The 13,885-nt window shown below is 40.2% G+C and overlaps 1 protein-coding gene across 1 annotated transcript in view; it reads right to left on the bottom strand.

The window, feature by feature from the left end:
* Window positions 1–13,885, bottom strand: part of TTC27 (tetratricopeptide repeat domain 27) — a 179,306-nt gene that overhangs the window by 137,659 nt on the left and 27,762 nt on the right. The window contains exons 8-9 of the mRNA XM_045979984.1: window positions 6,910–7,022; window positions 1,475–1,541 (exon numbers count right to left, since the gene is read on the bottom strand). Coding sequence (XP_045835940.1) covers window positions 1,475–1,541; window positions 6,910–7,022 — 180 coding nt within the window. The remainder of the gene's footprint in view (window positions 1–1,474; window positions 1,542–6,909; window positions 7,023–13,885) is intronic.

The raw sequence follows: 13,885 nt of genomic DNA, 5'->3' as shown, positions 1-13,885 counted from the left end.
ACCGTTCCAGACCCTCCACATACTTCCCACTGAGATCCTCCCCACCACCTTGTGTAAAACAGCCCTCCCCATGCCATCTGTATTCCCTTATCCGGCTCTATATGTCTCTAGAGCACATCTGTTAGATACATTATTTCTCTCCTGGTATACCGTATATTGTCCCCACAAGAATGTTAATCAATGTAAACGCCAAGAGAGAAAAGACTTTGTTGACACTGTATCCCCAATAACCAGCACAATGCTTGACATATATTCAGTATTCAACAGAGATTAGCTGAATAAATACAGAATAATTTTTTAAATTAATCTTTTTAAAAAATGTTTAACACTTTACTTGTCAAATTCCTTACAGCATATGTAATGACTAAACAGGGACATTTCCACATAGTTACCTAAACACAGATACGCTATCATCATAAACGCCAAAGATTTCAAAGATACTCAAGTGAGAAAATAAAACAGGCACCCAGAGGACTCAAGGGATTAAGATTCAACCCACTCCAAAACCGCAGGCAGGAAATAGTAACTCGCAAAATTTACATTACAATACAAAGTAAGCTAGCTTTTTTATACTTCATTTTTGCCTTTTCCAGAAAAATAACGAAGAAAGAAAACATCAGAATTCTCTCTTGATTTAAACTATGATGATAAAAATGTCTTTGAAAAAATTATCTTAAGCAACTTGTGCTCATCAAGGACGTTCATTACCTTTTCATCCATAAAGCTAAGAAGATACTGACTGACCCTTTGGTCTGTGACTCTTCTGTTCTTGAAAAGCCTTCTTTGATCTCAAACCCTCACACATCTATTACTTTTCACTGCCATTCTTCTCTGACTGCGGTCTTTATCAATTTCATTTCCTTACACCCCGTTCCCTCCTTAATTCCCTGTAATGAGGTGATTACACAATCCTCCGCCCAAACTGTCCTAGAGATAAGCAGCGCCCTCCTGATTATCCGCACCCACAGCCCTTCTCCCCACGGCTCTACAGTGCGGGATGCCCACAAGCACCTCATGCTTCCGACGCTGCCTCCTCCCTCAGCCTGGATAACCCACACCCCCTCTCCTGCTTCTGGTCCTCGCGCTCTGACACCCTCCTTCTCGCCCCATCCCTGTAGGCATCACCCTCGATTTTAGACAAAAGAGGTGCACACTACAGTGGCTTCAGAGTGAGGATTCGGACTCCTGCTTTGTCACTTCATCTATCCATTTCTGGAGCACCTACCAGATGCTCCATTAGACAAGGAGCAAGAAATACTTGGCCGCTGCACTCAAATCCAAGCAAATATAAAGGAAAATGCTTATGTTTACACCAGCACCAAGATATATGCAGTTTGGAAACTAAAACAGTGAGGTTTTATTCCTCCTGAATTTCCTTAAGTGGCAGTGTTTCAACATGAGCAATCGGAGGCAAGAATATATCAGAAGCAATGGAATGTACAAGGGAAAACATGCAACGGAAAGGACAACTCACTGATGTGAATGCCAGCAGCTCCTCTTCAGTTAACTTATGCACTGGGTTACTCTTCTGGAAATTTGTGCTTTAAATTAAAAAAAAAATAAGGGCAAATTAATCCTATAATGCATGTTGTAACATGTAATTTAAAAATATAATTTTTAAAAGGCAGCATAAATTTTATTTCAAAACACATAATTTAATATTACTGCATTATATACAAATGTAGATATGAATTTACCAAAGATTAAGTATGACAATAAATAAAGTAATAAATAAGTAAGTAATAAAATGCACAAATAGGAGTGTCTGGGTGGAGCATTAGGTTAAGTGCCCAACTCTTGGTTTCAGCTCAGGTCGTGATCTCTGGTCATGAGATCAAGTCCCGCATCAGGCTCCACGCTTAATGCAGAATCTACTTGGGTTTCTCTCTCCATCTCCCTTTGTCCCTTTCCCCACTCCCCCCAACCTCAGCTCAAATAAATAAATAAATGAAATCTTTTTAAAAATGCTGACAAAACTGGGGGTTGCTGGGGGGAGGTGGGATTGGGAGAGGGGGAGCGGGCTATGGACATTGGGGAGGGGAGGCGAACCATAAGAGACTATGGACTCTGAAAAACAACCTGAGGGTTTTTTTTTTGTTTTTTTTTGTTTTTTTTTTTTTTAAATTTTTTATTTCTTTGACAGAGAGAAATCACAACTAGGCAGAGAGGCACGCAGAGAGAGAGGAGGAAGCAGGCTCCCTGCCAAGCAGAGAGCCCGATGCGGGGCTCGATCCCAGGACCCTGGGACCATGACCTGAGCTGAAGGCAGAGGCTTTAACCCACTGAGCCACCCAGGCGCCCCACAACCTGAGGGTTTTGAAGGGTCAGGGGTGGGAGGTTGGGGCAACCTTAGGGTTTTGAAGGGTCAAGGGTGGGAGGTTGGGGGAACAGGTGGTGGGTAATGGGGAGGGCACGTTTTGCATGGAGCACTGGGTGTTGTGCAAAAAGAATGAATACTGTTACGCTGAAAAAATAAATTAAAAAAAAAATGCTGACAAAATGTGGTTGGTGTACTAAGTATCAACATAATCTATTTTATTAGGAGAAAGAAATCCAATCTACGCCACTTCACAAAGAAAATGAAAAGAATCAATATGGCACCAGCTCCTAGCTATCAAACTTATGCCAAAAGAATTAAAAAATTACTGTAACCAAAAAAAAAAAATTACTGTAACCATTAGGCAAAAATTAAGAGGTGGTCCAAGAGGCAGAGCAATGGGAATTCTCAGATTCTGCTGATCCAAGTATAATTTGATAGAACAGTTTTGTTAAACCATTTAGCACTATCTTGTAAAGTGAACCTTCATATACCTTAGCTCAATAATTCCACAGAGCCCAGAGAAATTCTTGAACAAGTGTACCAGGAATCGTATATACAAATATCCATAGTAACATTGTGTAAAACAGGAAAAAATCTTGAAATAATCCAAATGTCCAAAAGGAGACTGATAAACTGAGAAATATTCACCCAATGGAATGCTATAATCCAAGTAAATTATACCTACACATAAAACATGAATGAGCCATAAAAACACAATAATGAGAGAAAAAAATCACAGAAGACTATGTAATAGTAATAAGATACCACTTTTATAAAGCTCAGGAAAAAAATGAAACAATTGACTCAGAAGTATAAGAATATGTGAGTAAATATATTTTTTCAAAAGGCAAGAAAATGACAAACAGAAAATTCAGGGTAGAGGTTACTTTTTTTTTTTTAATTCACGTATAATTAACATAGAGTGTTATATAAGTTTCAGGTACACAATATAATGATTCAACAATTCTATATACTTCTCAGTGCTCAAGGTTAAGTCTACTCTTAATCTCCTTTATTATTTCATCCTTCCTCCCCACCAACCCCACCCCCTCTTGCAACACCAATATGTTTTTTGTATTTAAGAGTCTGGTTTTTTGTCTCTTTTTTTCCTAGCCCTACTGTTTCACCAAGCTACCATCCATAAGAATTCACCTTCTCTGTGTTTCCTTTCTAAACTAACCCAGCCTACTACAATGTCCAAGTCACCCCTCCGTAGGGATAATGGCCATGATGATTAGAGAGAGATCAGTCAGTGTAACAAAATCACTATTTACAACCCCCACAATAACTCAGTTCATGTAAATCATCAATTCACTAATGCTCTTATCCATTTATGAACACTGCATCAGGTGCCCAAGAGTCAGACAGTAAGAAGTAGTTTCTACCAAACAGGAAGATTTAAATTCCCTATAAAATCCACTCAGGACTTCTAACTGTTCTATATATTAAGATTCCACCAATACTATATTTGGGTGAAAAAAACACAGTATTTGAAAACATGCTTTTTTTTAGTCCTCTCTCAACTGTGAAGTCCAACTCATTATACCTTAACTCAAATGACAGAATGCCTGGGCATATGTGTATTTCGTTTGATTTAACTTTCTGATGAGTTGACAATTATGAATTTGCCAAAATGATGTTTTAAAAATCTACCTAAAGGAGAACTCAGAACTTGGGGTCAGTAAAACCTGGATTCAAGTCCTAATTGCTGCTTTGTAATTCTGAGCAAGTTATTCAGCCATTTGAACCCTGATTTCCTATCTGCAATATGGACAAAGTAATCTAGGGCTGCTAGAACATTAGTGAGGGGTCACGTGGAGAGTGCATGGTGCAATTCCTAGCACGTGGAACTGCTCACAAACAGTTGCTATTTAAATTATTTACATACTAAGGGGGTGCCTGGGTGGCTCAGTGGGTTAAAGTCTCTGCCTTCGGCTCAGGTCATGATCCCAGAGTCCTGGGATCGAGCCCCACATCGGGCTCTCTGCTCTGCAGGGAGCCTGCTTCCTCCTCTCTCTCTCTCTGCCTGCCTCTCTGCCTACTTGTGATCTCTGTCTGTCAAATAAATAAAATCTTAAAAAAAATTTATAAAAAAATTATTTACATACTAAGAATCATATGAATTGGACAATTTTTCATTAGTAAGCATAAAATCTGTCACTGGAGTCAAATCATGTGATAGAACAAGAGATCTGGCTTAGAAACAGAGCTACCGGGGTGCCTGGGTGGCTCAGTTGCTTAAGTGTCTGCCTTCGGCTCAGGTCATGATCCCAGGATCCTGGGATTAAGCCCCACATCAGGCTCTCCATTCAATGGGGAGTCTGCTTCTCCCTCTCCCTCTGCCCGCCCCTGCTCATGCTCTCTCTTGCTCTCAAATAAATAAAAAATATATATTTTTTAAAAAAGAAAGGAAACAGAGCTCTGTGTGATCCCTTTTACCCAAGCAAGAGGACTGGAGGACTGCATTCAACTTTTTTGTAAATGAAGTGTGTAAAGGGGGTATAATGCTATGAAGCAGAGACAAAAGGGTAAGTTCGACTGAGTTAAGAGACTTTTTTTTTTTAAACAAATTACCTATTACTAATTTGACTGTTCTACTAAATATTGGAAATTTGTGAAATACTCCATTTTGAACATTACTAAGTCTCCAGATGAGAAATGAGGTATTTTTATGTAGTCCAATAGTACCTTCCCTCTAAATGTTAATTACAAGGGTGAAAAAGAAAAACTTTATGATGGAGAAGCCTGGCAAATACCGCTTCAACCATGTGATCAAAGTTAACGTCACCAGTAGGGAGACAAATCAAATTGTGTTCTACTGTTAGGATGCAGTAAGAACCACAAAACATGGGGCGCCTGGGTGGCTCAGTCTGTTAAGCATCTGCCTTTGGCTCAGGTCATGATCTCAGGGTCCTGGGATGGAGTCATATCAGGCTCCCTGCTCAGTGGGGAGTCTGCTTCTCCCTCTCCCTCTGCCACTGCTCCCCCGGTTTGTGCTCCCTCTCTGTCAATAAATAAATAAAATCAGTAATAAAAAAAAAGAACCACAAAACTTCCCTTCTCTGATATCCCTGCTAATGATGCATAATGCGAATCTAATCAGAATTTTTTTAAAGAATTTATTTATTTATTTGACAGAGAGAGATCACAAGTAGGCAGAAAGGCAGACAGAGAGAGAGAGAGAGAGAGAGAGGAGGAAGCAGGCTCCCTGCCGAGCAGAAAGCCCAACTCAGGACTCGATCCCAGGACCCTGGGATCGTGACATGAGCCGAAGGTAGAGGCTTAACCCACTGAGCCACCCAGGCGCCCCAGAATTTTTTTAAATAAGTCAAAATCATGAGGCAAAGTCTACAAAGTAACTGGCTTATGTCAAGACCATGAAATGTCATGACCATGAAAGTTAAGCAAGTATGAGGAACTATTCCAAGATTGACAGTAACTGGAGAGACATGACCTAAAAGAAACACATATATTCTACAGTGGGTCCTGTGCTACAACGGAGATTAATGGGACAACTGGAAAACTTGAATAGGATCTGAGCATTAAATAACAGCATAGTATGAATGTTAATTTCCTCAGTTTGATAGCTGTATCATGGCTACCTACAAAAAATTCCATAGTTTGTTGGAAGTACACACTAAAGTATTCAGGGATGATATAGTATCATGTCAGAAAATTTCTCAAAAGGTCTCTGCAATGTCTTACCCTTGCAACTTTTTTCCAGATTTGAAATTATTTCAAAATTGAAAAAATAAAAGGAAAAACTATTTCCATCACACATAAAGTTCGATAATATTAAGAAATAATTCTATCCTGGGACACCTGGGTGGCTCAGGTGGTTAAGCGTCTGCCTGTGGCTCAGGTCACGATCTCCAGGTACTGGGATCGATCCCCACATCTGGCTCCCTGCTCAGTGGGACGTCTGCTTCTCCCTCTGCCTCTTGTGTTCTCTCTCTCCCTCTTAAATGAATAAATAAAACCTTAAAAAGTAACAATAATTCTATCCTTTGGAATGTAAATATCTTCAAAGGTCAAAATAATCATTCTTAACTCTCTATTAATAACGTTTATTCCTAGCTAAGGCTAATCAAGAAATTTTGCTTATGAAGGAAAGAGAAGGTGAAGTTACACTAATTCAAAGGAGATACATTAGATTCCTAATCTCTAATCCTTTACTTAGTTGCCCAGCGGAGAGCACTGGTGGTTTAGTTTAGAAAAGTGGCTGCCCCACTATTCTTGTTTTTTTTTTTAAGATTTTATTTATTTATTTGTCAGAGATAGAGAGAGAGTGCACACACAAGCAGGCAGAGTGGCAGGCAGAGGCAGAGAGAGAAGCAGGCTCCCTGCCGAGCAAGGAGCCCAATGCGGGACTCGATTCCAGGACCCTGGGATCATGACCTGAGCTGAAAGCAGTGGCTTAACCGACTGAGCCACCCAGGAGTCCTTGCCCCACTATTCTTGACCCTTGTAAGCATATAAGATTCTCTATTCATCCAGAACTTGGGGCACCTCCTGGGACAAAGTTTTCTGCAACGCAAGAAAACCAATATGCAAAGGGTTCAAAGTAACCAAGTAAGTAATTGACTTACCAGATTCCAAGGATAACAGCAAGCTCTTCAGCACATAGGTCAGGTATCTGAAACTGTTCACAATCTGCTAACTTTATCTCATTTAGAACAGTATCATCATTGAGCTCAAGATTCTGGTGTAAGACAAAAGAAAATATTTAGACCAAAAGTTAAATTTGATTCATTCAACACACTATATGCAACTGATTACTAAAGAGGGATAATTCACCTTTTTGTTTAAAGATTATCCGAAGCCTACATATGGTCAGTAGGCTGTTTCCTGTGAAACACACACTTAGGGATAACGTACTGCGTAGAAATGGAGGACATGCCATGTATACCTCAGGAATGCACTGACAACATCAGTAAGAGGGAATAACAGTTACCACTCAGGGAGCCCAGTACGCAAATGCCCCTCTACCGATGCATCAGTTGAGTTTTAAAGAAATGAGCTGTCAAAAATAGTAAAACCACAAAAATGTATCCCTACACACACCCCTAACACACTAGAACAGCAAAAATTAAGAAGACTGACAATGCCAAGCATTTGCAGCTGGCACTCTCATACACTGATGGTTGGAATGTAAAATAGCACAATCACTTTGGAAAAGAGTGTGGCAATATCTCATCAAATTAGAAACGCACTGGGGCGGGCCGCCTGGGTGGCTCAGTGGGTTAAAGCCTCTGCCTTCGGCTCAGGTCATGATCCCAGGGTCCTGGGATCGAGCCCCGCATCGGGCTCTCTGCTCGGCAGGAAACCTGCCTCCCCCTCTCTCTGTGCCTGCCTCTCTGCCTACTTGTGATCTCTCTCTGTCAAATTAAAAAAAGAAAGAAATGACATATCCTTAATCACTCTGTATTATATTACCCTATAATTGTTTATTTTTAAATTTAAATTTTAAAAAAAAAAGAAAGAAAGAAAAGAAATGCACTGGGGCGCCTGGGTGGCTCAGTCCGTTGAGTGACCAAGTCCTGATTTTGGCTCAGGTCATGATCTCAGGGTCATGAGATCAAGCCCCACATGGGACCCTAAACTGAGCGTGTGCCTGCTTAAGATTCTCTCTCCCTCTCTCTCTGCTCGGCCCCCCCCAAACATGTTCTCTCCCCCTCTCTCATTCTCTAAGGGGAAAAAAAATAAAAATAAAAAAGAGCAAACCTACAGCACAATCCAGCCATTCTAATCCTAGGTATTTACCCAAGAGAATTAAATACATATGTTCACACCAAGACTTTCATACAAATGTTTCAAGCAGCTTTATTCATAACAGCCAAAAATTAGAAACAGTTCAACTGTCCACCAACAGGTTAATGCTAAACACACTGTCCACTGATGGACCTAAGTGTGCATGATGGCTGAGTGGATTAAGAAGATATAGTACATATAATGGAATATTATTTAGCCATTAAAAAAAATGAACAAGGAAATCCCACCAATGGTGACAACTTGGATGGACCCTGAAGGTATCATGCTAACTGAAATATGTCAGAGAAAGACACATATTATACGATCTCACTTGTATGTGGAATCTTAAAAAAAAAAAAAAATCAAACTCACAGAAAAAGAGATCAGCCTTGTGGTTGCTAGGGGCAGAAGGAGGAGGGGGAACTGGAGGAAAGTGGTCCAAAGTACGAACCTCCAGTTACAAGACGGGCGCGTAAGCACGGGGGATGTGATACTGACACAATGCGTGCAGCTAATACTGCTGAGTGACAGACAGGAAAGCTGTTAAGAGAGGAGATCCTAAGAGTCCTCATCACAAGAAAAAAAATTCTTCCCTTTTTTCTGTTTTTCTTTTCTTTTTATCAATATAAGAAGATGTCAGCTGGACCTACTGTGGTAAACTTTTCATGCTCTATGCAAATCAAACCTTTGTGCTGTATGCCTTAAATTTATACAGTGACATATGTCAATTATTTCTCAATAAAACTGGAAAAAAAGAATTGCTATAACTTAAAAAACATTATACTAAATGAAAGAAACCAGACACAAGAGAGTCATACTGTATGATCCCATTTATTTGAAGTTCTAGAAAAAGCAGCTCTAATCTGTGACAGAAAGCAGACTAGTGAGAGGGAAAATGACTGACTTGAAGGCGTATAAGTGACTTTTGGTGGAATGGAAGTGATTCTAAACTTTTATTATGGTGGTGGTATTCCATGGGTCTATTTTTCAAAATTGAAACCCTTTAAATTTTTTTCTAATTCGGGCGCCTGGTGGTTAAGCAACTACCTTTGGCTCAGGTCATGATTCCAGAGTCCCAAGACTGAGTCTCACATCAGGCTCCCTGCTCAGCAGGGAGTCTGCTTCTCCCTTGTAACTTCTCCCTTCTCGTGCTCTTTCTCTCACTCTCTCTCAAATAAACAAAATCTTTAAAAAAAAATTTTTTTCTAATTCAACAAAAGTAGCTAAAATTGAGAGCTAAATGGACCAGAAGTCTGAAAACTGCCTATAGCTAAAAGATCAACCTCTTACCTGGTAACCTCTTAACTAATAAGCAGTAAATCTGCCCAAAACACAGCTCAGAGGAACAGCTCTCCTTGTCTATCTTCAAATGCCCCCTAACTGTAGGCCTAGCTCGGTCTATAGCGTTTTAAGAAAAATGTACAGCAACCCCAACAAACTACTGATAGGAGGAACACAGAACCTTGGGCTGCTGCTCAGAATCCACTGAAAAAGTGGCTCTTCCTTCCAGAACGGGCAGGGCTGGCAGGTGCACAGCGCACCCTAGTGGCCATCATTTTCAACACAGGCCTTTCATAATTTTTAAAAATCTACATTTGTAACAGTCACACTTAAAAAAGTAGACTTTTAAAAATGATTTAACAGCACGTTTTGCATGGAGCACTGGGTGTTGTGCAAAAAGAATGAATACTGTTACGCTGAAAAAATAAATAAAATGGAAGAAAAAAAAATAAAAATGATTTAACCTAATACACCAAAAATACTATTTTTGTAATATGTGTCAACAGCAAATTATTAATTTTCTATTATACATTCTTTTTTTTCCTTACACAGTCTACGAAATCTGATGTGTCTTTTACACTTCAGTACATCTCAAATTGCACCAACAAACTTCCCAGTGCTTAATTATCACACGTGGTTGATGGCTACCACACTGGACCGTGTAGCTCTGCAGAATCCCAAAATGGTCATCTTTTTATATCCTTAGAGGGTTGCATCAACCTACTTACTACTACACAATGTTTTCTTTTGGGGGTTTTTTTGCTTGGGTTTTTTTTTTTTTTTGGTGTGTTTTTTTTTTTCTTAATTTCTTTTTTTTTTCTTAAAGATTTTATTTATTCATTTGACAGACAGAAATCACAAGTAGACAGAGAGGCAGGCAGAGAGAGAGAGAGAGAGGAGGAAGCAGGCTCCCCGCCAAGCAGAGAGTCCGATGTGGGGCTCGATCCCAGGATCCCGGGAACATGACCCGAGCCGAAGGCAGAGGCTTTAACCCACTGAGCCACCCAGGCGCCCCTCTTAATTTCTTTTTAAAGATTTATTTATTTTAGAGACAGAGAACACACGTACGAGTAGGGGGAGAGGTACAGGTTGCGAATCTTAAGCAGACTCCCTATGGAGCACGGAGCCAGACTTGGGGTTCTGTCCCATGACCTGAGCCGAAACCAAGAGTTGGACATATAACTGACTGAACCACCCAGGTGCCCTTAAAGATTTTATTTTCAAGTAATCTCCACACCCAATATGGGACGCAAACTTACAACCCCAAGATCAAGAGTCACGTGCTCTACTGACTGAGCCAGCAAGTTGCCCCTAATACACAATGTTTAATAACACATCCATACAATAGCTTTCCAAATCTAATCTGTTCCTTAACAAAGAGTGATTTGGGAGAAAAAAAAAAAGGAAACTAAGAATATAATAATCGTCCTAGATTCTTACCCTAGGCTAGACAATAAGGATGGGACAGAGACCCAAGTCTCCTGCCATGCCAGGACCCCTCCCCTCTACCACCAAACACCTGAGCTATGTCGGTGTTGGCAACACGGCATTATTTATTTGCCAGACACAAGAAAGTAATCAAAACAGTTTTGATCTTCATTCAAAATTCTCTATGTTCCTATTCAACTCTTTTCAAATTAAAACGGGTCTGCTGCAGTACCTATTTACCTAACTGTTCTGCAAGTCCCAAATTTAAAATACTGTTTTACTTCATTCCCACCTGGACCTCATAACATTCTACTGAATCAAGAAACTAGCACATAATTTATCTCCAATAAACAGATGTTTATTGTAATGTAGGACACACCATAGTTAGCATTAAAGTATATTTCTCATCAGTGCCGCTGATTCGTGTATGCATTTGTGTTTTCTGTGAATACACAATTGGACAACTAAGAACAGAGACTGTCCTTTTTTTAAGACTTTTTTTTTTTTTAATGGGGGGGCGGAGCAGAGAGAGAGAGGGACAGACTCCACACTGAGCACAGAGCCAGACATGGGGCTCAATCCCAGGACCCTAAGATTAAGACCTGAGCCGGAATCAAGAGTCAGACGCTTAACCAACTCAGCTGCGTAGGCGCCTCAAGAACAGACACTGTGTCTTTCATTTGCACTCTGGGGTTGTTCCTAGCTGTTAGCTTATTAAACCCTGATCTCCAGCGGCTGGAGTCTATGTGATTTCCCATTAATAACAGATTAAAAATCTAGGAAGGTCCAAAGGGAAATATGCTCCTCACTGGCAATAAAGTTACTGTTTCCTCAATTCTAAGATAAACATTTTCACACTGTAACATTTCTAATCAGGATATATTTTGCAATAAGTAATATTGATATAATAGTGTTCCTTTTTTTCCCCCCAAAGGATTGGTTATTAAAAAGACAGTGTACTTTAGGGACGCCTGGGGCTCAGTCAGTTAAGCATCTGCCTTGGGCTCATGTCATGATCCCAGGGTCCTGGGATTGAGCCCCGCATCAGGCTCCCAGTTCAGTGGGGAGCCTGCTTTTCCCTCTTCCACTTCTCTGCTACTCTCTCACCTTCTCTTTCTCTCTCTCCTTCTCAAATAAATAAATAAAATCTTTTAAAAAAAGATAGTGTATTTTATAATTTAATAGTGCCTTTGATATCAGGAAACAGGATATATAACCAATTAAATAAGCAATCGCCTCCTGCTCATAAGTATAAAGCTGTTTCTACCTAATCAATACCTACATCACACAATTTTTACCTTTTACCTCTAAGTAGTAATTAATGAAAATCATAAGATTATCTCAATGTATTTTATTTCAAATATGAAATATGAAAGATTCAATTTAATTTAATTTAATTTAATTCTATATTAAATTGTATATCTTTTTTTTAACATTCCTCATAATAGTCATCATATCCTATTTATCATCCTAGGAGATAACTTTCAATAAGAGAACTCCATATAGAAAACCAATAAAAAATGGATTACTGAATCCAATGTGTGGACTGCAGAATAGAATCTCTTTTCACTGATGCTCATCCAACAGCCTAAAAATCAGGTTTATTGCAGTTAAGCCAAGACTTTGGGAGGGACTTGGGTTACATCAAAAGGCTTAGAAAAGGGGCACCTGGGTGGCTCAGTGGGTTAAGCCTCTGCCTTCGGCTCAGGTCATGATCTCAGAATCCTGGGATCGAGTCCTGCCTTGGGATCTCTGCTCAGCAGGGAGCCTGCTTCCCTCTCTCTCTGCCTGCCTCTCTGCCTACTTGTGATCTCTGTCTGTCACATAAATAAATAAAATCTTTTTTTTAAAAAGGGCTTAGAAAAAAAGAAAAAAAGGGGGGGCTTAAAGAGGAGACTCCATACATGTAAGAAGGGAAGAAGAGAAGTGCGAGGCAGGTAACAGCACCATGTTCCCTGCCCAGCATCAACACAGCAGTACAAACCCACATCACTACAGCATCAGGAAGTATAGGCAGCACCCTGTGTAGTCTTATCCCTGAGTTTCTACATCTCTCCCTCCCTTCCCTCTTGCCTTCCTTCCTCCCTCCTCCTTCCTTCCTTCTCCTCTTAGAATCAATAGCAGTTCCTCCCCAAAGTTGTCTCAAAGCAAACAAGACACTGCTTGGAACAAGCCCAGAAGTGTGCGATATCTCATGAATGGCTTTCCCTGGGACTCCAGACTGCTGTCCCTCTTCCTTCCCATCCCGAGCCCCTCCTCCTGGCACTATTTTCAGTACAGAATAGAATTTTAGTGTCTGGTGTACTCAAGGTAAATTTGTGTAGAGGCTCTGGAAGGAAGGGTAGGGCTTCAGGGACAGTAACATCAGGCAAAGGACAACCAAAAATGTTGCTTGGAATCTCCGCAGTAAGAAATATAAATGCTAATGACCTCTATGGAAGTACATGGAAAAGCATCTAAGTAGGTGAAGTGACCAAGAGCCGTAAGTTTAAGCTACAAGAAGAAAATGCATGGGGCACGTGGCTGGCTCAGTTGGTAGAACAAGTGACTCTAGATCTCAGGGTTATAAGTGAGAGCCCCCAGTGTAGAGATTACTTAAGAATAAAATCTTAAAAAAACAAACATGAAGGGGCATGTGGGTGGCTCAGTCATTAAGCATCTACCTTCGGCTCAGGTCATGATCCCAGGGTCCTGGGATTGAGCCCCACACTAGGCTCTCTGCTCCGAGGGAAGCCTGCTTCTCCTTCTCCCACTCCCCCTGCTTGTGTTCTCTCTCGCTGTGCCTCTCACTATCAAATAAATAAATAAAATCTTGGAAAAAAAAAAATGAAGAGAATGCATTAGCCAAGTGAAGAAAAACATACTAACATAGCAATCAGCCCAAAGACAGTAACAAAGGATCAGAAAACTGGTAAAAAGAAGTTCTTAAATCTGTTTATATATTTTGAAGAAGCTCTAAGAAATTTCAAGTCTCTTATATTCAAAATTATCCACAAAAGGCAAAAGTTAAGGCAACAAATACAGCAGCCAATAGAAAAATTAGGCTCTACCCAGTCTGTCTTTTGAAATTTTTCAAGGGGAGTAATACATAACTGACTGCACTAC

Source organism: Meles meles, chromosome 15, assembly GCF_922984935.1.
Source record: "Meles meles chromosome 15, mMelMel3.1 paternal haplotype, whole genome shotgun sequence".
NCBI classification, from domain to species: Eukaryota; Metazoa; Chordata; class Mammalia; order Carnivora; family Mustelidae; genus Meles; species Meles meles.
This window is presented reverse-complemented; position numbering and strand designations above follow the sequence as displayed.